At 42.9% G+C, this 23,047-nt stretch overlaps 5 protein-coding genes across 9 annotated transcripts in view; 2 read left to right on the top strand and 3 right to left on the bottom strand.

Moving 5' to 3' along the window:
- LOC108596956 (tyrosine-protein kinase Src42A) overlaps nt 1-4,853 on the bottom strand; it is a 34,025-nt gene extending 29,172 nt beyond the window's left edge. For 2 of the 3 annotated variants that reach the window (XM_017983200.1, XM_017983202.1), the window contains exon 1: nt 3,796-4,853. In XM_017983200.1, coding sequence (XP_017838689.1) covers nt 3,796-4,092 — 297 coding nt within the window. In that variant the 5' untranslated portion in view covers nt 4,093-4,853. The remainder of the gene's footprint in view (nt 1-3,795) is intronic. The other variant, XM_017983201.1, reaches the window with a different exon arrangement.
- A 254-nt stretch (nt 4,854-5,107) lies between these two features.
- LOC108597191 (dosage compensation regulator) lies at nt 5,108-9,912 on the top strand. 2 transcript variants are annotated; one of them, XM_017983619.2, is made up of 5 exons: nt 5,108-5,304; nt 5,370-5,877; nt 6,265-6,583; nt 6,639-7,332; nt 7,388-9,912. In XM_017983619.2, the coding sequence occupies exons 1-5, from the start codon at nt 5,229-5,231 to the stop codon at nt 9,835-9,837; spliced, it is 4,047 nt and encodes a 1,348-aa protein (XP_017839108.1). In that variant the 5' UTR covers nt 5,108-5,228; the 3' UTR covers nt 9,838-9,912. The 2 variants fall into 2 exon arrangements, with proteins under 2 accessions (XP_017839108.1, XP_017839109.1); XM_017983620.2 differs by lacking the exons at nt 5,108-5,304; nt 5,370-5,877 and adding an exon at nt 6,178-6,205.
- A 704-nt stretch (nt 9,913-10,616) lies between these two features.
- On the top strand, nt 10,617-15,797 carry LOC108597589. Its single transcript, XM_017984208.1, has 5 exons — nt 10,617-10,961; nt 11,015-11,413; nt 11,469-14,534; nt 14,589-14,836; nt 15,279-15,797. Exons 1-5 carry the CDS (start codon nt 10,641-10,643, stop codon nt 15,727-15,729), a joined length of 4,485 nt encoding a protein of 1,494 aa, XP_017839697.1. The 5' UTR covers nt 10,617-10,640; the 3' UTR covers nt 15,730-15,797.
- On the bottom strand, nt 15,754-17,393 carry LOC108597590 (ornithine decarboxylase 1). 2 transcript variants are annotated; one of them, XM_017984209.1, is made up of 7 exons: nt 17,229-17,393; nt 17,084-17,175; nt 16,874-17,031; nt 16,538-16,820; nt 16,246-16,485; nt 16,115-16,183; nt 15,754-15,969 (listed from the first exon to the last, which is right to left on the bottom strand). In XM_017984209.1, the coding sequence occupies exons 1-7, from the start codon at nt 17,320-17,322 to the stop codon at nt 15,823-15,825; spliced, it is 1,083 nt and encodes a 360-aa protein (XP_017839698.1). In that variant the 5' UTR covers nt 17,323-17,393; the 3' UTR covers nt 15,754-15,822. The 2 variants fall into 2 exon arrangements, with proteins under 2 accessions (XP_017839698.1, XP_017839700.1); XM_017984211.1 differs by lacking the exons at nt 15,754-15,969; nt 16,115-16,183 and having other exon boundaries at nt 16,362-16,463.
- A 473-nt stretch (nt 17,394-17,866) lies between these two features.
- Nucleotides 17,867-21,707, bottom strand: LOC108594669. Its single transcript, XM_017979810.1, has 7 exons — nt 21,683-21,707; nt 21,120-21,256; nt 19,991-21,064; nt 19,775-19,934; nt 19,261-19,400; nt 18,131-19,204; nt 17,867-18,073 (listed from the first exon to the last, which is right to left on the bottom strand). Exons 1-7 carry the CDS (start codon nt 21,705-21,707, stop codon nt 17,867-17,869), a joined length of 2,817 nt encoding a protein of 938 aa, XP_017835299.1.
- Nucleotides 21,708-23,047: the final 1,340 nt, after the last annotated feature.

The raw sequence follows: 23,047 nt of genomic DNA, 5'->3' as shown, positions 1-23,047 counted from the left end.
ATTTGTTGTTGCTGCATTTACACAAAGCTTCAACTATAATTAATTTTAGCTGTCGTCAAGGGAAATAAAAGCGAATGCGAAAGACGCATGAATTAACAACATATAACTATATAGTATACATAACATACATACGTATGCGCGATTTTATATAGTTTCAACAAAAATGTCTGTGCCCACAAATGCGAAACGTGTTTCGCAGTCTTTTTTTTGGAAAGAGAGTTATGTTTTAAAGGCAAATGGAACGCAACATCGCGTTGAGCTGAGCCAGCCAGACACGCCACTTGTCCCAAAGCATGCACAGTTAATAGCATATAGTACCACATATATATATATATATATACAATACACATGCCTCATAATATTTTTTTATGTATGGGCAGGTAATAAAAGTTTTCTTGATTGTTGATTATCAATTTGCAGTGGGCGACGACGACGACGACGACGACGGCACAGCTGTTTAATAAAGCAAAAGAAATAATAAAACTTACTCGCACTCACGCAAACTAATAATAGCAACAACAAAAGCAGCAGCAGCAGCAGCAATAGCGTGTAATAGTTGAGACTGGCACGACTATTAATACGCTTTTATATATAAAACATATATAAGAGTGTGTAGAAGTTGTAAGCAAACAGCAAATTTAATTAGGTTATGAGTAAGTAAAAGAAAAGTGCAGCATATACACAAAAGTGTATTTAATAGTTGGGCGTAAGCGTGCTAAGCTCAAAATAAATGAGTTTTTTAAATATTTAAAATATTTCTGTTAACAAAAATTACAATAAATTGTCATAATTTATGGAAAGCGTATTTAATAGTCGAGACATAGTTTGCTACTTCTTAATTCACTGGCAAACTTGTAGCAAAGTGTATATAATAGTTGGTCGTAGTTGCGCTTTAGCATTTTTAATTAAATTGTTATTACTTTATTGTTTTTTTTTTTCAAAATATACAAGTAAATAATTAAACATATATTGAAAAAAGTGTATACAGAGTTTGGTTTTAATTAAATAAACTTTGCAGCTCTTTAACTCATTTTAATTGCTCTGAACTCTGCAATTTTTATTTAAAACAACTGTTTGCTCTTGTTGTGGTTTTTATTCATGCAATTTACTCATGCAGCAGCTCTTGATACAAATAAAATTAACAAACAAAAAAAAAGGCATCTAAAAAAAAGGCAGTATTGTAAATTAAATTAAAACTTTATGCATGCGTTCGCTTTTGGTTACGCGCTTTCCATGTTTGCTTAGCGAAATAACAACAACAATAAAAAAAAAACAGAAACTAGATGTTGGCAAAATAATTTGTGCAGCGCCTGGGGCTAGCATGTGTAGAAAAAATATATTTACAAAATAAACACATAAAAAGACACAAAAAAAAAAACCAAAATAAACTAGTTTAGTTTTCTTTTTCATGTTTATAAATATAGTATAGAGCATTTACAGCTTTTTATTTGATTGACTGATTAGCATCAGTTGACCGTTATATTGGAGCTCCTGCGCGCTCTCTCCCTCTCTTTTTATAAATGCCGCTGGCTTCGCTGCCTTACAGACAAGTGCCCATAGTAATAGAAGATAATGTCTGTGTGTGCTTAAGGTCAATGAACACACAATTTTTAGGGTTCATTGTTTACTTGTTGCGCGCGCTTTGATTTTGTTGCTACACTAACCAATCGCTATATCGCTCTGTCGCTCACTCGCTCACAAGTGTTACTGACTGAAGTGCATTTCATAATCGCGTGTCTGTTTATTTGTTTGCTTTGTGTCTTAGCTGCTGCCTTGATTTCATTAAAACTATGCATTTAATTGATTTTGTGTTGCTTTCAGCGCAAGTGTAACAACAAATTCGACATTAATGTTTATGTTTAAGGCTATGTTTAGAAAAAACAGTTCTTAATGCACAAGTCGTTGACCCATTATGTTTATAGACAAAGCCTAGGGCGCAGCATAAATTCAGAAATGGAGCAACAAATGCTGCCATAGCCTTCACTTAGCCAAGTACTTTATATGCATATAAATCTTGAGCTTAAAGTGTAGCTTATTTGAAGCCGCATTATGGCACAATTTATGTCGCTTATGTGTGTGTGTGTGTGTGTGCATATCCTTTAAGTGCTTCCTTTACCCTGTAGCATGCGTCAGGCAATGACTGCATAAAAAATATGTAAGCAATTTGCAAGCGTTGCTTTGTGCTCTTCTCGCTACTCTCAAGCGCTTAACCCTTGCTTGCCATAAAAAAAGCAAAGTGAAGTTATTGAAATGAGGCTGCTAAGCTGGCGCTTATAGATGAAACTATACAAACAAAAATATATATAAAATTTTTTGCAGTCCACTTGGGATTAAATTTATGTTTATTCGGAATTGATAGTCAAGTATTTTAAGCGGGTTTTAATTATATTTTTATATACAATTTTTCTTCTCTGTACAAACTTTTATGCTATAAGCCCCCAACGTTTGCTTGTACCTTGTAAGGCACATGGGTTGCCAAAGGGTTAAGACTGCAGCACAATGTAAAGAATGTCATATTCAAGCGACAAAACTGCATATGCCCCTTACTAATACACATGTATATGCATGTATGTGTGTGTAAGTGAGTGTGATGAGTGTTGCATGTTGTGTGTGCTTCTTGCCAAATGACAATGAACAACAGCAACAGTGAGAGCGCGAAAGAGCGAGCGAGGGACATGGGCGCACCCATAAAATATTTTAACACACAATTTTTTTGATTTCTATGCGTGACGTTTTCTTTATAAATAAAGAGAGACTAAATAAAAAGAAAAGGAAGCCGTAGCTACTTTTTTTCTTCTTTTTTGCTTTTCTTGTTGTCGCTCTTGTACTTGCGCTTTAATTAAACGTTGCTTGTTGCCCACAGCGGAAGCAGCCAGCGGGCTGATTGTCTGGCAAACACTGAGCGAGACAATCTGTGTGTGTGTGTGTGTGTGTGTGTGTGCAAAAGAGAGAGTGAGCGATACAGTTATTAATGCTGCAACATTTGTGGGCAAATCTAATTTGAAACTATGCGCGCAACTTTTGGCTGCAAGCCAATGGTCTACGTCATGCTTTATAGGCGCCGCCACTTGTCTGAGCAGCTGCCTCTGCCCCGGCCACTGTCCACCACTTAGTCAGAGATCAGCCGCGTGCACATTAGCCAATTTTTTTTTCCCCATCTCAGACCTCTGTGGCAGGTAAACTGGTCAGGGCTATGTTGACGCAAACTCTTTCGCATATTTTATGTGTGTTGACTTGGCCCATGTCACAATAGAGACAAACCAAATGTTTGCTCTTAGCGCTGGCAGCTTTAGTGGGTGGGTGGGCTGATTGGGTGCTTGACCTCCATAGCATGTTGTTGAAATTTACAAAAATATGCGCTGGCTTAGACTGTCTGTCTTTGTTATTAAATATTCAATTTGTATTTCGAAATTTGAGACCATACAAAATATTCACTTAAACGCTGTTAATTTCCCCTTAATTTCAATGTCAGCAAACCAACAGAAATGCAATAGTTGCAAATTACAGTTATGACGCATAGCCACTGTACGTTTATTTTTTTTCTTTGCTGAGAATTAATAAACAAATAATATTAGCAGCTGCGTTTATTTATAATAAACCAAATCACATATTGTGACAGCTTTATGTGCATACGGAATTTGTTAATTAAATGTAACTATAACATTTATAATAAAAGTAAAATCCAATTGAATTTTGCGCATTTACAAAAAGTTCTTGCTTAATTTGATAACACATACATTAAAAAACTTATCAATAAAAAATGTATGTGCATGTGTGTTTGTGTGATTCACTCACCTGTGTGTCATTCAATATCTCCAAATGTTCACCCTTGCGGAAGCTCAAATCCTCATCGGTGCGCGCATCGTAATCGTAGAGAGCAACAAATATTTTTGCATTCGCATTGGCAGCATCAGTTTCGGGTATCTGTGGCACCGGCCGTATTTGCTCCGGCGGTTGTCCGGGCATGGGCATTGCTATTTGTGGCACGCCCACGCCCACAATGCCCGTTGTGGCGCCAGGGTCGTCGAGCGGATTGCGCGGATCCTTGGGATGCGGCTCCTCTGGTTTTTGTGTGCGTAGACAGTTGCCCATTGTGATGAGTAGAAGAGGCAGAGAGAAGCTGTTGTTGTTGTTGCTGCCGCTGCTGCTGCTGCTTCTTCTTTAAATGCAATGAATGGAAGCCAAGAGTTGCAGTCGTTGTAAAGTTACGTTTACTTTCACTCACACACACTCGCAAGCGCCAATTACAATTACAAATTTCAATTGCAAGCGTTTGTTTATGTCGAGCAACGATTCACACACACACACGCACGCACACTATGTATGTATGTACTTCTTCTTTTTGTTGTTGTTGTTGCTACTGCTCACTCGCGATCAACATGGGGTGTTGGCACTTGACTCTTTCTCTCTTACTTTCTGCTTTTCGCACTTTAATTTTGCAACTTTTTGTTGGGAGTTGCGTCGATCCGCGTCAATTCAATTATTTTATTATACACACAAATATGCAGCAATAAGTTTTGAGCAACAAATAGCGCCGTTTCTTAAAGTCTAAACTCTATATTAAATGCTTACACACACGGCCACTTTTTCTGTATATGTGCATGTGTGTCTGTGTGTTTTGTGTGTGTGTAAGTTGTATGTGATGCTGGCCACAAACAACAAAACGAACGCGAGACTTAACGTACGAAAAAAACAATTACAAACACTTGTTAACTATTGCCGCACATGCACACATTATTATTGCTTTAGTTTTCAACAAAATGTGCATTTGTTTTTACATTTTAAGTTATTTAATTTGCATTTTTTTCCAGCAACGAAAATGGCTCCGCAAATGAAAACCTACGCGACATTCGATAACCGATAGCACTCTGATAAAAGAAGAAGCAGCTGCAGCAGCAAAAGCGACCGACAGGGTTGCCTTCGTTTACTCAGATCTGGCAACGCCAGCAAAAATTACAATTCAAATCGATATATCGACTTATTCTGTGCGCATCTTTAGCTGCAAAAAATTGATTGCCGGTAATAACATTCAATAACAATTTTATTTGTTTATAAAGCTGCAACCTGCACGCTGCACAAAAGTAGGCGCTGACTAAGTTGCTAATGCCTCTTTTACAGTTTGCTGCATTGTGCTGAAGCTATAAATGTTTATTCAGTGAAAAGCATTTGTCGTTGTCGGAACATTTTTGAGGAAAAAAAGTGAAGAAAAAAATATTTGTGAACACAAAATGGATATAAAATCCTTTTTATATTCTTATTGCGCCAAGAATTCAACCGAACCAAAGTTCGATGTGCGCCTAACGGGTAAATTTATTCAATTTACCCGTATAAATTCATACTTAATATTGATTTATATATTGATTTTTAAGGTCCTAAGCATCGTCAACGCTTCTTGTGTGAGGTGCGTGTGGAAAATTGCAATTATGTAGCTGTGGGCAATTCAACCAATAAAAAAGACTCGGAGAAGAATGCATCGCGTGATTTTGTCAACTATTTGGTTCGCGTTGGCAAACTCAATGTTAATGATGTGCCAGCAGATCTCAAAACGCCTGCTGGCAATACTAGTCAGGGTGCCAGCTCTGCTGCCGGACCGACAGGCCCACAACGCCGCGTGTTTAGTGACAGCTCTGGTCCGCAGGACTTGGGTGAAGCCTATCGTCCCTTGAATATGCATGGTGGTGATCGCAAGCGCTTGAATCTATTTGACCACATGCAAGATCAAAAGGATATGAACGATGCCGAGTCTATAGATGTAAATGCAGCCATACATGGCAACTGGACTATAGAGAATGCCAAGGACCGTTTAAATATATACAAACAAACAAATAGTATACGCGATGATTACAAGTACCAGCCTGTTGGCCCAGATCATGCTAGGTATGTCGGCTATTTTTTTTTTTTGAGATTGGTGAGCTGCGCTTTGGATTACGCTAAATCTGATGTGCAGCTCGTGCTTGACTTATGACCAGCTGTGCGCAATTTATGAACAAAATTTGACAAGGAGAAAATAATAAACAGTACATTAAATAAGTGCACTGTTTTAGGTTTAACAAGGATGCTAGACTTGTAGAGCAACTTGGTGGAATCGAAGCCCATACCGCGAGTGCTCTGCAGGTCTGTCGTCTAATGAATACGTATTAAACAATTTTTATAGTTCCGTTAGTTGCGCACAGCTGGGTTGAGTCGACGTTAAATCAACAGCATGGTAAGTGCTGGTCGCTTATGTTCATTGATAATCTAACTGACAAGTCTTTAAACATGCAGGAGCTTCATGGCGGAGCTGTCCATCTATGTGCCGGCTTTAAAGCGTCGCGTTACTGCACGCGAAACAGGCTCAAACAAGAAGGCAGCCAGCAAAAGTTGTGCCTTATCTTTGGTGCGCCAATTGTATCATTTGAAGGTCATCGAAGCCTTTAACGGCACACTCAAAAAGAAGCGGGATGAGGACTTGAAGCCCTATCCTGTTAGGATAGACCAGAAGCTTGTGGATGAAGTTGATGATGTTATACGCGCGCTGGATTTGCCTGTGGTTAATCCACGCAACATTAAAGTGGAGCCAGATGGCGTGCCCATGTCATTGATTGTATGTGCGCTGCTTTATCCTTTGTATGCTTCAACTAATGAGCTTGTGCTTTTAGGTTAACCAGCAGCGCTTCGGCGATTTCACCCAGGACGTACGCTTATGTCCTGAGGCCATTGATGTTATTCCTTGGGCACCGCCGCAACCAAATTGGAATGCCTGGCACGCTTGCAATATTGACGAAGGCGAGCTGGCCAATGTCACCATTGATGAACTGTCTATTGAATATGAGCGCCAGCTATGCGATCGGCGCCAGAACAGCTTGGAGTATCGCCAGTTTTTGGAATTTCGCAATAAGTTACCCATTGCTGATATGCGTAAAGAGATTATGAACACCATCAATGAGAATTCGGTGGTTATAATACGCGGCAACACAGGCTGCGGCAAGACCACACAAATAGCACAATATATACTCGATGATTATATAACCTCGGGCCAAGGAGGTTACGCTAATATTTATATAACTCAACCGCGTCGTATTTCGGCCATTTCAGTAGCAGAGCGCGTAGCGCGTGAGCGTTGCGAGCAGCTGGGCGATTCAGTGGGCTACACTGTGCGCTTTGAGTCTATTATGCCACGCCCATATGGCTCCATTCTCTTCTGCACCGTGGGCGTGTTGCTGCGCAAACTGGAGCATGGACTGCGTGGCATTTCTCACATTATTGTGGACGAAATACACGAACGCGATGTCAACAGCGATTTCTTATTGGTCATCTTGCGTGACATGGTGGCCACCTATCCGGAGCTGCATGGTAAGTATAAGCTAAAGCTTATTAAATCTATATTAAGCTTATCTCTTGCTTTTAGTTATACTTATGTCGGCCACCATTGATACTACGCTCTTTTCGAAATACTTTAACGACTGTCCTGTGATTGAAGTGCCTGGACGCGCCTTTCCGGTGCAGCAGTTTTTCCTGGAGGATATTATACAAATGACACACTTTGTGCCTTCGGCGGAGTCGTGTCGCAAGCGCAAGGAGGAGCTGGAGGAGCGTATGCTGCTAAGCGATAAAGACAAGGAGGAACTGGAGGCTAACTTGAATAAGCAATGCGAGGATAAGTACACGTTGCAGACACGCAATGCCATGGCCATGTTATCCGAGGCGGATGTAAGCTTTGAGCTGCTCGAGACACTGCTGCTGCATATCAAGTCCAAGAATATAGCCGGTGCCATCCTGGTCTTTCTGCCCGGTTGGAATTTGATCTTTGCACTGATGAAGTACTTGCAAGGCTCAAGTAACTTTGGCAATTCGCGGCATGTGATCTTACCTTGCCACTCGCAAATACCACGAGATGAGCAGCGCAAGGTGTTTGAGCCTGTGCCCGATGGTGTCACCAAGATTATATTGTCCACCAATATAGCTGAGACTTCGATAACCATTGACGACATTGTCTTTGTCATTGACGTATGCAAGGCGCGCATGAAGCTGTTCACTTCGCATAATAATCTCACCAGCTATGCTACCGTCTGGGCAAGCAAAACCAATCTGGAGCAGCGCAAGGGACGCGCTGGACGCGTGCGTCCAGGTTTCTGTTTTACTTTATGCTCACGCGCACGCTTTGCTCAGCTGGAGGAGTGCCTTACGCCAGAAATGTTCCGCACACCGCTTCATGAGCTGGCATTGACCATCAAACTGTTGCGTCTGGGCCCCATTCATCATTTTCTGTCCAAGGCACTGGAACCGCCGCCAGTGGATGCTGTGATTGAGGCTGAGGTGCTGCTGCGTGATATGCGCGCCCTGGATTCGCATGATGAGCTGACGCCGCTGGGTAAACTGCTGGCGCGCTTGCCCATTGAGCCGCGTCTGGGCAAGATGCTGGTGCTGGGCACAGTGTTTGGCATCGCTGATCTTATGGCCAGCTTCGCTAGCTACTCGAGCACCTTTTCGGAGGTGTTTACCTTGGACATTGGCCAGCGACGTTTGGCGCATCATCAAAAGGCTTTGGCCGGTGGCAAGTGCTCCGATCATGTGGCTATGATTGTAGCCACAGAGCTTTGGAACCGCGCCAGGCAGCGTGGCGAATTTGATGAGGCGCGTTTCTGTGAATGGAAGGGTCTGCAGCAGTCCACCATGAATATTATGCACGATGCTAAGGCGCAGCTGCTGGAACTGCTCAATCAAGCGGGTTTTCCGCAGGAGTGCATGATACCGCATCAAGTGAATACCCATGACGAGGATCCAGTGCTGGATATGGCACTTGCTTTGCTCTGCCTGGGACTCTATCCCAATATATGTGTGCACAAGGAGAAGCGCAAGGTGCTGACCACCGAGTCCAGGGCAGCGTTGCTGCACAAGACTTCGGTGAACTGCAGCAATCTGGGCGTCACTTTTCCCTATCCCTTCTTTGTCTTTGGCGAGAAAATACGCACACGCGCCGTTTCTTGCAAGCAAATGACTATGGTCGCTCCACTGCAGATTATGCTATTTGGCTCGCGCAAGATTGATCTGGCACCCAACAATATAGTGCGTGTGGACAATTGGCTAACCTTTGAAATGGATCCGGAGCATGCAGCCAAGCTGGGTGCGCTTAAGCCCGCAATGGAGGAGCTGATAACGATGGCTTGCGATAATCCTGGCAATGTGCTGAAGCTTGAGGAGCCCTACGTCAAGCTGGTGCAGGTGGTTCGAAAGCTGTGTATTCAGTCAGCGGGTGACTATCAGCTGTCGCGCAATAGCGGCGTATTCCCGCACTTGCAGCGAGGTGAAGTTGTTGGTGCTCCACCACCGGTCAAGCGCCCACGCTACGATGGATTCGGAGGAGCCAGCAGCAGCAGCAGCAGCTTTAATAATGATGTATTCGGAGTAAGCAGCTTTAGAAATGATGTATTTGGAGGAGGCGGCGGCGGCGGCAACTTTGGCAATGATGGATACGAAAGAGGCAGCAGCAAATTTGGTAATGATGGATTCGGAAGAGGCATCGGGAAATTTGAAAATGATGGATTCGGTGGAGGCGGCAGCAACTTTGGCATTGATACCGGCAGCTTTACTGTAGGCAACTTTGATAACCGCAGCTTTGGTCAAGGTAACTTTGGCAATGATGGCGACAGCTTTAATCGAGGTAACTTTGGCAATGACAGCGACAGCTTTAATCGAGGTAACTTTGGCAATGATGGCGGCAGATTTAATCGAGGAAACTTTGGAAATGGCGGAGGCGGGGGCTATGATAATCGAGGACCACGCAACAATTATAACGGAGGCGGCGGAGGTGGCGGCAGCTGGGGTCGCTTTTCAAATCGACGCAGTAATCGCTTTTAATATTTATTATATTATAGGCAATATACATGTAGCTCCTTAACAAAGAACAAATAAAGGGTTTTTTATACAAACATACTTATATACTATAGTAATAACTACAAAATATTTCTTGTAACATACGCTTAGGTATCATAATACGAGAGCTGGCACTCAATGCTGCAGAAGAAATCCGTATCCATGATGTTTGCTGGCTTGCAGCACATGTAGCACCAGCGTGTGCGCTTTATTTTAGCCATCAGCTCTTCGCCCGTAATCTGATCTGACTGCAGGCCTTTCATGGGCAGCTCGGTTAACTTTTGTTGCCAATACTCTTTTAGCTGCTCAACCGCTTGGATCTTATGGCTATCAGCAGGCAAAGAACTTTTTTGCTGGCGCAGCATTTTTGTTATTCTCTCCATTTCATTGTAGTACTGCTGGAAGTCGCGTTCACATTGTATAAGTTTGTCAACATTTAAAATTGTATCGTCATAAAAAGGCTGTGTATCAGTGGAATCATCATCAGATATAATAATAACTGAATCCCCGGACATGGTGAAAATAAAGAATTTTTTAAACTTGTTGCAGCAATTTCATTTTTTGACAGCTGTGCAGTATCCGTTATTTTCGTAATTTACAGGGCTACAAAAACTAGCGATAGGCGATAGCTGGCTATCGGTACAAATATATTAGCAGTGGCGGCAGTCGATAAGCAGCGATACGATACTTAAAATTAAGCTAACCGCCAAGAGCTAGCGTCTGTTTTTTTTCACTTGTTTGTAATTTTGTTTGAATTTGTATTAAGTTGTTTTGAAAGTTATAACGCCATGGATTTCGACAACGCCAAGGAAAACATACAGCCATTAGCAAGTGGACGCAACGCTGGCATGCTGCAGGCATCGCTTTGTCAGGATGCCAACCAAGAATTAAGCGCACAGCGACAACAGCTGGAGCAGCAGATTACAAATTACGCTGGCGATGATCCACTGGAGGCTTGGTATGAGTATATATGCTGGATTGAGCAGAGCTATCCAGCAGGTGGCAGTGGTTCTGGACTGCAAAAAGTGCTGCACAAATGCTTGACGCGCTTTGAACAGGACGAGCGCTACAAGCAGGATCGTCGTCTCATCACGCTAATCATCAAATTTGTAAGTAGGCAGCACGGCTGAATGTTACGCCATTAATTTGTTATTTCTTGTAGCTGGGCAACAAAAGCGATGCCATTGAGTGCTATCAGCAGATGTATAACAATGGTCTGGGCACCATGTTAGCTGATTTCTATATAGCCTGGGCATATAGCTACGATCTGGGCGGCAATATGCGCAAAGCGAACGATATCTTTCGTTTGGGCATTGAGTGCCGCGCCGAGCCGCTGGAGGATTTGAAGGAGGCGCAACAGCATTTTGGTTACACAGTGTCCCAGCGTATGTTGTACAGCGATGGTGTGGAAGCAGATGCGGCTACGCAGGAGCTAAATGAACGCCGTTTGGCCTTGCGCTCGTTGCATGGACAGCGACGTAATAATAAGAATGTCATGATAACAGGCAGCGTGCGCACCGGGGCAGCTGTCAGAAGTAATATGCCAGGCGTTGTGGAGCAGGTGCGTCATAAGTTTTATGAAAATACAATATTAAACTTTGCTATTTGCTTTGCAGGGCGCTGCACCCGGCACAAGTCGCGGTGCTCGCAATGCTCAACGCCAGATGCAGGTGTTCAATGATGAAAACGCCGACGTAAATGTACCAGCAGTAGCTGAAACTGCGGCCAGTGCCGAAGCAGACAATGCCAAGTCTAGTTTGCGTTCGATTATAGATGCAGCGCGCCAGCAGGAGAATCTCAAGGAGCCTGTAGCCTGGCACAAGCCTCACAAGCATGGCAAAATCTTTGGCAAGCAGGCACATGAACCTGGTTTTGCCATCCATGTGGATGAGAAGACATTGCCACGCATAGTCAACAACGAAAACAATTTGGAGAAACCCATACGCTTACCTGCTACATTTGTAGCCAAGAACAAACCACAGGCGGCTTGGGTAACTCCTGTGACTATAGAGGAGAAGCCAGATGATAAAACGCTGCCTAGCTACAACAAGTGTATGCTTTATCCGCGCGCTAACAAGGAGTTCTCACTAGAGGAGTATTGGGCCTATCGCTGGCTACAGCGTCGGGATGCGCAGCATGAGTTTGTGCAGAGTCACAATGAATGGTGGGGCAATGGTCCAAAATATAACGTGCGCTTGTATCCAAATTTTGCACGCGCTAACTTGCCGCAGGCTGCAGACCCAGCGGCGTTTGTAAAGCCACCCACGGTGGCTAACTTGGAGCTGCCAATGGATGACATCTACAACGAGGCAGAGCAGCAGGAGTATCAGCTGGAGGAATTGCGTGCAGTCAAATGGCAAGAGAACTGTAATATGACGCGCGTGGGTGCAGTGGATATGGAAGAGACGGTTTGCCTGCCGGGTGAGCAGATGCCGCGACGCAAAAGCTTCTTTCCTGCAAGTAGCATAAGTCATAAGTCCATGCTGCCCAAGGCGCAAATATCTTTGGTCTTGGAGGAGGAGGAAGAAGGCGAGGCGGAAAAAGAGGAACAGCAGCCAACAGCGTCGGCGGCCATTAAAGTGTGGGAAGACTCAGCTAGCGGCGATGCCGTAGTGCCAGCTGCCTCGACAAAAGCGACTGTTGTGGCTGCTCCAGATGCGGACAAGGAGAACTTTTTGATGCCTGCGCCCCCAGCGCGCAAAATTGACATCTACGAGGATGAAGTGCAGCAGCCAGCAACAAGTGGAGCTGCTCCTGCTGCTGCTGCTGCTGCCTGGGAGGCGGATGAAACATGTTCCACGCAAATGTTCAACGTATTTCTCAAATCGCAGGCGGTAAGCACGCCCAAGGCGCCACAAAAACAAGTTGCCATCACTAGCGCCAGCAGACAGTTTGGCACAGTGCTGAAGGAGACACCACCACCAATGTTGCCGCCATCACCGCTGAGCGACGAATCACCCGAGCATCCAGCAGCGCTGCCCTCGACGCCTTTGCTGCGCAAGCAGCTGTCCACTATACTGGAAACATCCGAGCATGGCACACATGGCAGCTCCGCAGCCACAAATACCAAGTCCACGCTGGCCTCCATCGCCAGCTGCAGCACACCCAGCAGCACCATGGCCACTGTGCTAGCGCAGACAGGCAAATCCGAGACGCTACTAGGAGAACGCACGCCAGCTACGACGCGACTGCAGCCACAGCAGCATCAGTCGCAAGCGGAGTCTATAGTTGCGGGTAAATTTGATCGCTTGCAGTTATGGGAACCAGATTTGCCCAGCGCGCCGCTGCTCAAGTCGCTGCGCTTCCAAGAAGACAAAACAGAGACAGTCACCAGACCCTTGATGAGCTGTTTTGTCGAGGATAAAACAGAAACGATGCCCAAGCTGCCAGTGGGACTAAGCTTAGCAGATGACTCCATGCTGCCGCCACCGCCGCCGCTGCCACCTTTGCTGGAGTATGAGGGCGAGCAGAGCAGCTGTGGCCTGTTTGCCGCATCGCCGCCGTCACAGTCTGGCAAGCGTGTGTGTAATCAAGCGACGCCCGATTTATTTAGCAAATCCATGACAATGGGTCAGCCGCCAGTGGCGAAGAATTCTTTTGCCATATTTGAGGATGAGCTCTTAGCGCTGCCAGCGCCAGAGCAGCGCAGCAAGCCCTTGGACAGCATAAACAAGCTGGCGGAATCCTTTATAACAGATCTGAGCTTTGTGCCAGAGACGCAACCGCCACCAGTAGCAGCAGCAGCGCCGCCAGCAGCAGCAGCTGAAGTTTCAGAAAAGTTTAGCATATTTTTGGATGAGAGCATGCCGCCTATGCCGCCACCATTGGAGCCAGCGGCAGTAGTGGAGGCGCCAGCAACGCAGCCAACTGCTGCAATGCATTTGACAGCTTCGTTTATGAATGATTTTACAGATTTAAGCAAATGCCAATCGCCGCCCAAGAGCAATACATTCAAAACATTTCTAGACGAATCTGCGCCATCCAAGCCAGCACAGGATAAGTCGCAAGCCAGCGCCAGCGCCAGCAAGAGCAGCAGCGACTATTTTGAATTGAATGCAGCAACCGAAATGTTTGGACGCAATGTCAGCACCATAAAGAATTCAACGCTGCTGCCAGAGGAGTGCAAAACGCCAGCAAAAGCGGCTCCAGCTCCAGCTCCAGCGCCAGCGCCAGCAGTTCCAATTGATATTTTAATAGACGAAGTTCCAGATGCGCACAACGATCTTAGCATTTATTTCAAGAGCACACCGATTACACCGAAGCAATCTCACCGCTCCTGGCTGGAGTCCAGTCGTGAGGCGACTCCCAAAAAAAACTATGAGCATCATAAACTAAATCAAACTGCACTATCGCCACTGGTGGATAAGCAAGTGAATCCTTTTAGCGTGGCAGTTATTAACTCTTTGCTCGACTCTGTAGAGTTTTCAAAATACATTGAATCACGCGAGGATTGTCAGCTGGAGGGGCATGTGAAGCGACTCAGTCCAAATAGTGTGCTTGAGGTCAAAGGTGAGCAGTTCAAGGTGCTCAAAATGATAGGCAAAGGCGCCTATGGCTCAGTCTACAGCGGCGTGCACACAGCCAGCGGCAAAAAGGTCGCACTCAAGCAGGAGAAGCCCACAAACTATTGGGAGTACTACATATGCCTGGAGCTGCATACGCGTCTGCCCAGCGAGCAAATGGTAAACCAACAATTACACATGAAATATGTTTAATTAAACTTTATTTGTTTACAGTTTGCTGCCTATATGAGCATTGACTACGCGCTCGTCGGCCACAACTGCAGCGTCTATATATCCGACTTGTCGGAGTACGGCTCGTTGCTTCACGTTTGCAATAAGGTGAAGAAGCGCTCCAACAAGAATGTCGATGAGTATGTGGTTATGCATCTAAGCTGTCAGCTGCTGGACATTCTAGATCATCTACATGCTGTGGGCATTATACATGCTGACATTAAGCCAGATAACTTTTTAGTCATGAGGCCGTAAGTTTTGAATAATATATATAGCTAAACTCAAGTGTGCATAAATCAGAGCTGTTTATGATAATCATTGTTAATTGAATTATTTTTATTCAAAAGACAAATGTATGATTAACAAAAAATCAAAAAAACAGTTTGGTATTATCTGGAAATCGAAAACCAATACCCCAAATAATCATAAATAATGATAAGCAAACAAATCAAAAACAATTCGACTAGTTTACAAGATTATTTTTGATTATTTTCAATTACAATTGTTTACTTTTGGTTAATTGAGGTACATTTAGATTATTTCTAATCGTAAATGAGATTATTATTAACTGAAAATTCAACAACAGCGGTGTTCCAAAAGCAAAACCTCTCTCCTCTGCACACTTGAGCTTAACAACAACATTTGCTTTCTTTATTGTTCGCTTTATTTACTTTGAACTTTTCTTTTTTGCAGTTTAAGCTCAGATCCGAACAAACTCAGCCTGCAGCTCATCGACTTTGGCGTTGCCATAGATACGTCGCTCTTTCCGCCGCAGCAAACATTCCAATATGTGCACAACGACGAAACGTTTAAATGCATAGAAATGCGCACGGGTCGCAATTGGACATATCAGCTGGATTTATATGGCTTGGTTGGTGTTATGCATGCCATGCTCTTTGGCACTTATATACAGGTACAACAACGCCAGCCCAGCGGCATTTGGATGCCCAAGATCAATATACCGCGCTATTTCAATCGCCAGGCCTGGGAGTGCATCTTTCGCACGCTACTCAATGTGCGCGATTGCAATAGCATGCCCAATTTACAGGAATTGCGTACGCTGCTTAAATCCGAGCTGGCCGAAAAGGAAAAATATGTGGATATGGCCGTCACAAAGTTTAACAAGATATTACAGTCCAATTAATCAATCTATCTATATACAGTTTGTAAGCTTTAAGTTTAGACATAGTTTAAAATTAACTGAGTACAGTTTATATTACATATATTTGCTTATATACTAAACAGTTTGCCTGGCATAGTATAGCATTTTGGGCAATGGCATTCCATTGAATTCCGTAGCGCGACTCAAGCCGTAGGCGCCCATTTCAGGAAAGACTAGCAGTTCGCCTATATTAAGGTTGGGCAAATAAATGTTATCAGCAATCTGTAAATGTAAAAAATATTATTTAAATATTGTAAATAGTATTTGTAACAGTTAATTAACTGCAGCTGATTTTGAGTTCAATTTGCTTGTCGAAAGTTACGTCAATCCAAATCAAATCAGACTTATATTCAGCAATATTACTAACCTTATCTGCAGACATACATGTCGGACCCCATAAAATTGATTGAAACATGTCTAGCTTGTCAGCATTAGCCTGTTAATTATATTGAATTAATTTATGATTACTATTATTAATGTCATTCATTTATTACTTACTCTGAAGTGTTGTATGTTGGAATAATCCCGTGACATAGAGAATGAGCCACTGTTGCCATCATTTAGATAATACAGAATGCATTGTATTTCCCCTGAGGCATGCCGAACTACCCGTTTGCCCATAATCTTGCAGATTAGCGTATCGGCTGTTTCTACAAAAAAGCGACCTGGCTCTGCTATAATTTCTATAGGTTCGTTGGCAAAATATTTTGCAAGCGCTGCATTGATAGCTGTAGCAATCTAAGAAATTAAATAAATAAAAATTAAACTATTTTTTATATAAATGTTTTACCGGTGCAAAGTAATGCGCTTTACGTCCTGGAAAGCCGCCACCAAGATTAACAAGCGGCATGGCAAAGCCCAGCGACTTGCCCTCATCATAGAGCAGTTTAGCGGTGGCTATAGCACGTTCATATGCTGCAGGCTCCTCGCAAGCTGCACCCACATGGAAACTTGTGCCCACCACACGCAATTGCAACTTTGCTGCTAAGCTGAGCAAAGCTTTTGCCTCTGTGGCAACATCACAGCCAAATTTAGCATTTAAGGCAGTGTCGCAACGAAAACGCAATACCAAACTATAAAGCAGCAACTATATAATTAATTAGTTAATAATATACATGACACTTACTTTGATTGTGGCAAATGCTCTTTGATTTTGTAGAGTTCAGCTTCATTGTCAAAGGTGCTCAGCAGCACATTTTGCTGCGCGGCAAAGCTCAAATGGCTCAAAGGCTTGCAGGTGTGTGCGAATATTATGTTGTCAGCATCGACGCCAAGCTCAGCTGCCTGTTGGCGTAATAACAATTAAAGTTTAATGTTGTTTAAGTTGACTACATACCGTTTGCAGTTCACGCATTGAAGCGCAGTTAAAACCAACGCCTAATGCTGCCAAAGTCTTAAGCACAAGCGGATCCGCATTGCATTTCATGGCTAAGCAAGTGCATAAAAGATTAAAGCTGCATAATCTGCTAGCTTAAACTTACCATAGTAAGGCTTAACATTTGGCAGCTTTTCGCGCCAGAGTTCATACTGTTGCTTTAGCTTTGTCAGATCGCATAGATAGAAAGGCTCATCCATTGAGCTGCCCCAGCGCAAACTCTCTTCGCGTATATTCAGCTGCTCTTCATAATAATTAACGTTAAATGAACTAGTCGCAGTCATTTTTGCTTGCTAACTAACACACTTGGTTGTTTATTTGTCAGCACTTTGCAAATATTATAGCAATCTTATCAATTAATCAACTAACCAGTTCTTATCTTATAGGCGTGTGATAATTTCTACTCGCTGGTTTTTACCAGATTTCATTTATAGACTGGTTTCACTTTTATCTAATCAAAATCAAGTTGAAGAACCTTAGACTGCTGATAAGTTTAATCAATGGCCAGCCTAAGCATATCTATGGGATAATAACATTCATAATCGTTTTATTGTTACAGACCCGGTACATACAAAATATACAAAAGGTCTTTTAAGTTAGTATAAACAATTAGATTTGAGCAACTAAAAAAGCTAAAGAAAGTTTCATGCTAGGCTTAACGATTTTATTTTAAAATTTTGCTAACTGATTTTATTTTTATGTTAAATATATAACTATTGTGGGCAGCAACTAACTTTTGCATTATTAGCTGCTCGCCTCTGTAGCTTTATCAGTCGTTTGATTCACTTGATTGCTGTTTGAGCCTGACTGCTCCACATTATTCAACTTCAAGTAGTCGGCTGCATCCCAGGGCTGCAACTCACTGGAGCCCCAAATGATGTACACCAAGTTGCCCAGGAAAAATATAACGGCCGTCAAGGCAAACACAATTTGCCATTGCACGCGTGAGGTCTAAGAATAAAATCAAATAAGTTTTCAAATGTAAACGTAGCTGCAGCCGCTGCTCACCTGATCGCTGACAATGATGCCCACGGCCAGCGGCGCTACCAGCGCAAAGATTTGGCTAATGCCGTTTACCAGCGCCATAAGCACGCCCGCATGATTGGGCGACATGCTATTCACTGGCAGCAGACTGCCAATATCAACACCAGCATTGAGTCCACCATTCAGCGTCATTAGTGCCACCGCCAGCTGCGCTTGACTCTTGTCCAGAAAGCCAATGCCCACAAGCAATGCAGCTGGCGCCCAAGTGGCCAAAGTATTGAGCACCTTGCATACATTCGTCTCACTTAGCCACTTGCGTTTTGCGGCTAGCTCGGCAAAAAGCATGCACACATAGGAGGCAATCCAACGGGCCACAGAAGGCAGCGCCGAGTACAAAGCATTGCTGCTTATGTCCAGCTCCAGCACGCCAGCCATATAGAAAGGCGTCTGCTCCAGCCGCATGGAGTTGGACCAGCATTGCGCCAAGCCTACAACAGCTAGTGAGATGAAAGGTGCGGAGCTCAGCAGCGCACGCCAGGGTATGGGAATGCGCTGAGCATGAAAGCCTTCCTCTCTATGCAGCGAGCGCTCAATGTACTGCAACTCCTGCTTGCTTACGAAGCGACAACTGGGCGCATTATCCGCACTTAGCAGCCACCAAAGCAGCGCGCCCAAGCCACACAGCGCTGCGGAGACATTGTGTATGCCTGGCCAGCCCCAGGCGCTGCTGGCAATGGGTCCACTCAAAGCCAGGCCCAAAATGGCGCCGCAATTGCAGCCTGTATAGACAAAGGCGCCCAGACGATTGCTCTCCTTGGGCGGCGACCACTTGGCCAGGTGATGATGCATCGAGGGAAACAGCATGCCTTGGAGCACGCCCTGTAGTATGCGTATGACGCAGTAGGCGCGCCAGCCGGCCCAGCTAATGCAGTAGGGCGTCAAGGCGCACAACAGACCCGTGCCCAAGGTCATGACGAAAAGCGTAAGCTTGGCGCCAAAGCGACGCACTATAAGCCCGGCCACAAAGTTGCACAGCACATAGCTCCAAAAGAAACTCGAGATTATGTATGACTTTTGCGCCTCCGTCCAGTTGTACTCCTGTTTATATAAAAGCTTATCAATTATTATAAATTTATTGCGTGTCTGCGTTTTACCGGAAAGTCTGGATTGGCGCTGGCTGAATTGGTCATGGCCACAAGGGATACGCCAACATTTAGTCTGGCTATAAAATTAACTGTAATAAGCATAAACAGCAGCAAAGCCTGCAAATGACGTATGCCAATGCGTGGACCCTCTAAAATATATATTTAACAATATTTTAACGTATACGTAATATTTAATTCACCGCTTTTGTCTGTTTCTTTTTCCATTCTAGCGCATAAATTATGTACTAAACATGCCAATAGACGCTCAGCAAATGAACTACACTACATGTGCCTATAATTTCTTAAATCATATCTGCGCCATATAAATTATATGGAACCTTTATAAAAACTGCTTTGATAATCGCGATAATTTTACTGTGCACTAACAAACTATTTGATGTTTAAAATGCTGAGCACTCAGATACTTGCGTTTTATTTTTGCTTAATTTATTTGCATTTTTGTTTTATATTATTCCATACTTATAATCTTTTTTATTTTTATTTGCACTCTTATCGACTTGACTTTTGTCTGAATGCGTTTGCTCCACATCTTTTACCTTCAAGTAGTCTGCTGCATCCCAGGGCTGCTGCTCGCTGGAGCCCCAAATGATATAGACCAAGTTGCCCAGGAAAAAGATGGCCGCTGTTACAGCAAACACTATTTGCCATTGCCCACGCGAGCTCTGTAAGAAAATAAGACATTAAAGTTTTAGATTCGCTTTTAAGTAACGCAACTTACAGTATCCGCGACAGCGACACCCACAAATAGTGGCGAAAATAGTGTGACTATACAAACAAAGCCATTGGATATAGACATAAGCATTGCCGTATGATTGGGTGAAAGATCTGTTAGGGGCAAAATGCTGCCAATATCTGCGCCTGCATTTAATGCTGCATTGAGAATTAGCAGCGCCACAGCAAGTTCAATATGATTCTTGTCCAGTAAGCCAATGCCCATCAATATCAAAGCAGGTCCCCAGGTGGCTAAAGTATTTAGCAGCTTGCACAATTTAGTCTGTGACATCCAATTGCGTGTGGTGGATACATCAGCAAATGCCAGGAACACGTAGGACATGATCCATTTAACTAGATTAGGCAGCGATGAGTACAGCGCATTGTTGTTTATGTCCATTTGCAGCACGCCATGCAAATAGACAGGGGTTTGCACCTGCATTGTTACATTGGCCCAGCCCTGAGCTATGCCTACGACTGTTATTGAAATAAAAGGCACTGAGGTAAAGATGGCACGCCAGGGTATGGGTATCTTTTGAGCATGGAAGCCCTCCTCTCTGTGTAACGAGCTTTCAATGTAGACAAGCTCGGCCTGACTTATCCAACGCGAGCTGGGCGGATTCTTGTCGCTCAGAAGCCACCACAACAGACCGACCAGCGCACAGATGCCTGCGCAGACATAGAAGATCCCAGGCCAGCCCCAGCTGCTGCTTGCTGTGGGTCCACTGATAGCCGTGGCCAGCACCGTGCCGCAATAAGCTCCAGAATAGGCGAAGGCGCCCAGGCGATTGCGTTCCTTGGGTGGCGACCATTTGGCCAAGTGATGATGTGTAGAGGCAAACAATGTGCCCGAAAAGATTCCTAGCAGTATGCGCATTGCACAGTAAGCTCGCCACTCCCACCAGCTGATGAAAAGGGGCGTTACAGCGCATAGCAAGCCCGTGGACAAGGTAGTGAACAAAAGCAGCGACTGAGCGCCAAAGCGACGCACCAGAAATCCTGCCATGAAGTTGGCGAACACATAGCCCCAATAGAAGCTCGAGAAGATATAGGACTTTTGTCCCTCTGTCCAATCAAATTCCTTTAAATTATATATATTACTATAAATATTATTATATAAATTTATTATACCTTACTGGAAAGTCTGGATTGGTAGTGGCAGCATCCGTCATGGCCACAACACACACGCCCACATTGAATCTTACTACAAAGTTTATGCTCATTACGGCAAAGAGCAGCACAGCCTGTAAATGACGTATGCCAATCGAAGCCCCTACAGTAAAGAAAGGCTTAAGTTAATAAGCTTGTAAAGCAAAAATCACTGAACAATTAGCATTTTAATTGTTGTCTAGGTCAGCTTAGTATTTTGTTGCTGATAAGTAACATGTGTGCGTGATAAGATTGGAGCTAAAGTCTGCACGTGTCGGTCGTAGTAGGCCTCAAATTTCTAGCATCAAAGATTATTATATGTATGTTAAATAGTTCTTTGTCCAGCACTTAATTTGAAATTAAATTTTAAAACGTTTTTAATCAGATTTCAGTCTAAAGAAAGACTAATGTACAAGTATCCACAAATTGTTAAAATCGAATTTTTTGTAATTTGTTGTAAGAAAAATGAAAGCAAACATTTCTTGAATTTTGGAATCTAAATAGTATAAAGTACGTATACGTAATTTTTGTTAGCACTAGAAATATTCACCTTTCTCAGCATTTTCGGCCACCATTTTATTTAGATTTTTAAAATTTTACACTTTAAAATATTGTTTTCCAGCTTTTCTTTCAGCTATTTTTATTTTAAGTCTGCACTTTACTGTAGTTTGGCAACGCCTGAATCAGTTAACACATGGAACATATTTAATCAAGTCAAAATCTGATTATGTTGCTATCTAGCAGCTTATCAAGCACTTGATAAAAACATGAATGATAACTAGGCAATCTTAAGTACAATTATAATTAATTGCTACATAATCTTTACACTCTTACTTTAAAGTGTTGTAGCCACATCCTTTGGCAAGCCAAGGACAATAAATAATTGATTACTACTACACGTTTGTCCATAATCTTGTAGATTAGTCTATTAAGTACTTTGTACAAAAAAAGATCGACTTCATCTATATTTTTTATAAGTTACATAGCAAATAATTTGCGAGCGCTGCATTGAAGCTGTAACATCGAATAAATACAAAACCAAATATCATTTAAAAAATGCGTTACATATATGTAATATTGTAGAAGATCTAGCATAGAGTGCTTATTGTATAAATTGTATTTTAAGATTTTCTAAGTTTTCTTAGAAGAAGAGATCTTACTTACTTATCGATACTTCTACTTATTTTCGACAACGATAGGAAAAGGAGCAAAAACGAGCAAAATGTTTTAATTACGTTGTAAAGATAAAATATACATTAATACTTTCGCAATCTCAGATGGTGACAGAAAGCGACAGAAAATTAGTTATACTCCACAATACACATACAGTTTTGACACAAATTAAAACAATTCACAGAATAAACAAGTAACACTGATAACAAATTGGGTTTAATAATTTATATTTTACATACCAAAAGCAATATTTTCCATTTTAAATTGTTAAAATTGGTGCTCGTGGTACGAAATTCACGCATATTTTTCTGCGATAAACAGCTGGTCGGTTAGTGGACTTTGCAGCCCTAGTAAAAGCTCAGGGATAGACATATTTAAATAAAGCTAATGGTTTGTTAAATGTCGATTAGGCAATTTTACTTTGCAGTAATCTGTAAGACCAAATAATGTCTTGAATTTTGTCAACTAAATAGTAAAAAGTTCGTATACGTAATTTTTGTTAGCACTAAAAGTATTCACCTTTCTCAGCTTTTTCGGCACCCATTTTATTTTAATTTTCAAAACTTTACACTTTAAAACATTTTTTGCCAGCTTTTCCTTCAGCTATTTAGATTTTAAGTCTGTTCTTTGCTGTAGTTTGGCAACGTCTGAATCAGTTAACATTTGAGACAAGTTTAATCAAATCCAAATCTGATTATTACTTTATAGCAGCTTACCAAGAACCTGATAAAACATGAATGAT

This window comes from Drosophila busckii, chromosome 2R (assembly GCF_011750605.1).
Source record: "Drosophila busckii strain San Diego stock center, stock number 13000-0081.31 chromosome 2R, ASM1175060v1, whole genome shotgun sequence".
Taxonomy (NCBI): Eukaryota; Metazoa; Arthropoda; class Insecta; order Diptera; family Drosophilidae; genus Drosophila; species Drosophila busckii.
The sequence above is the reverse complement of the archived record's forward strand: the minus strand, read 5'-3'. Positions and strand labels throughout refer to the sequence as shown.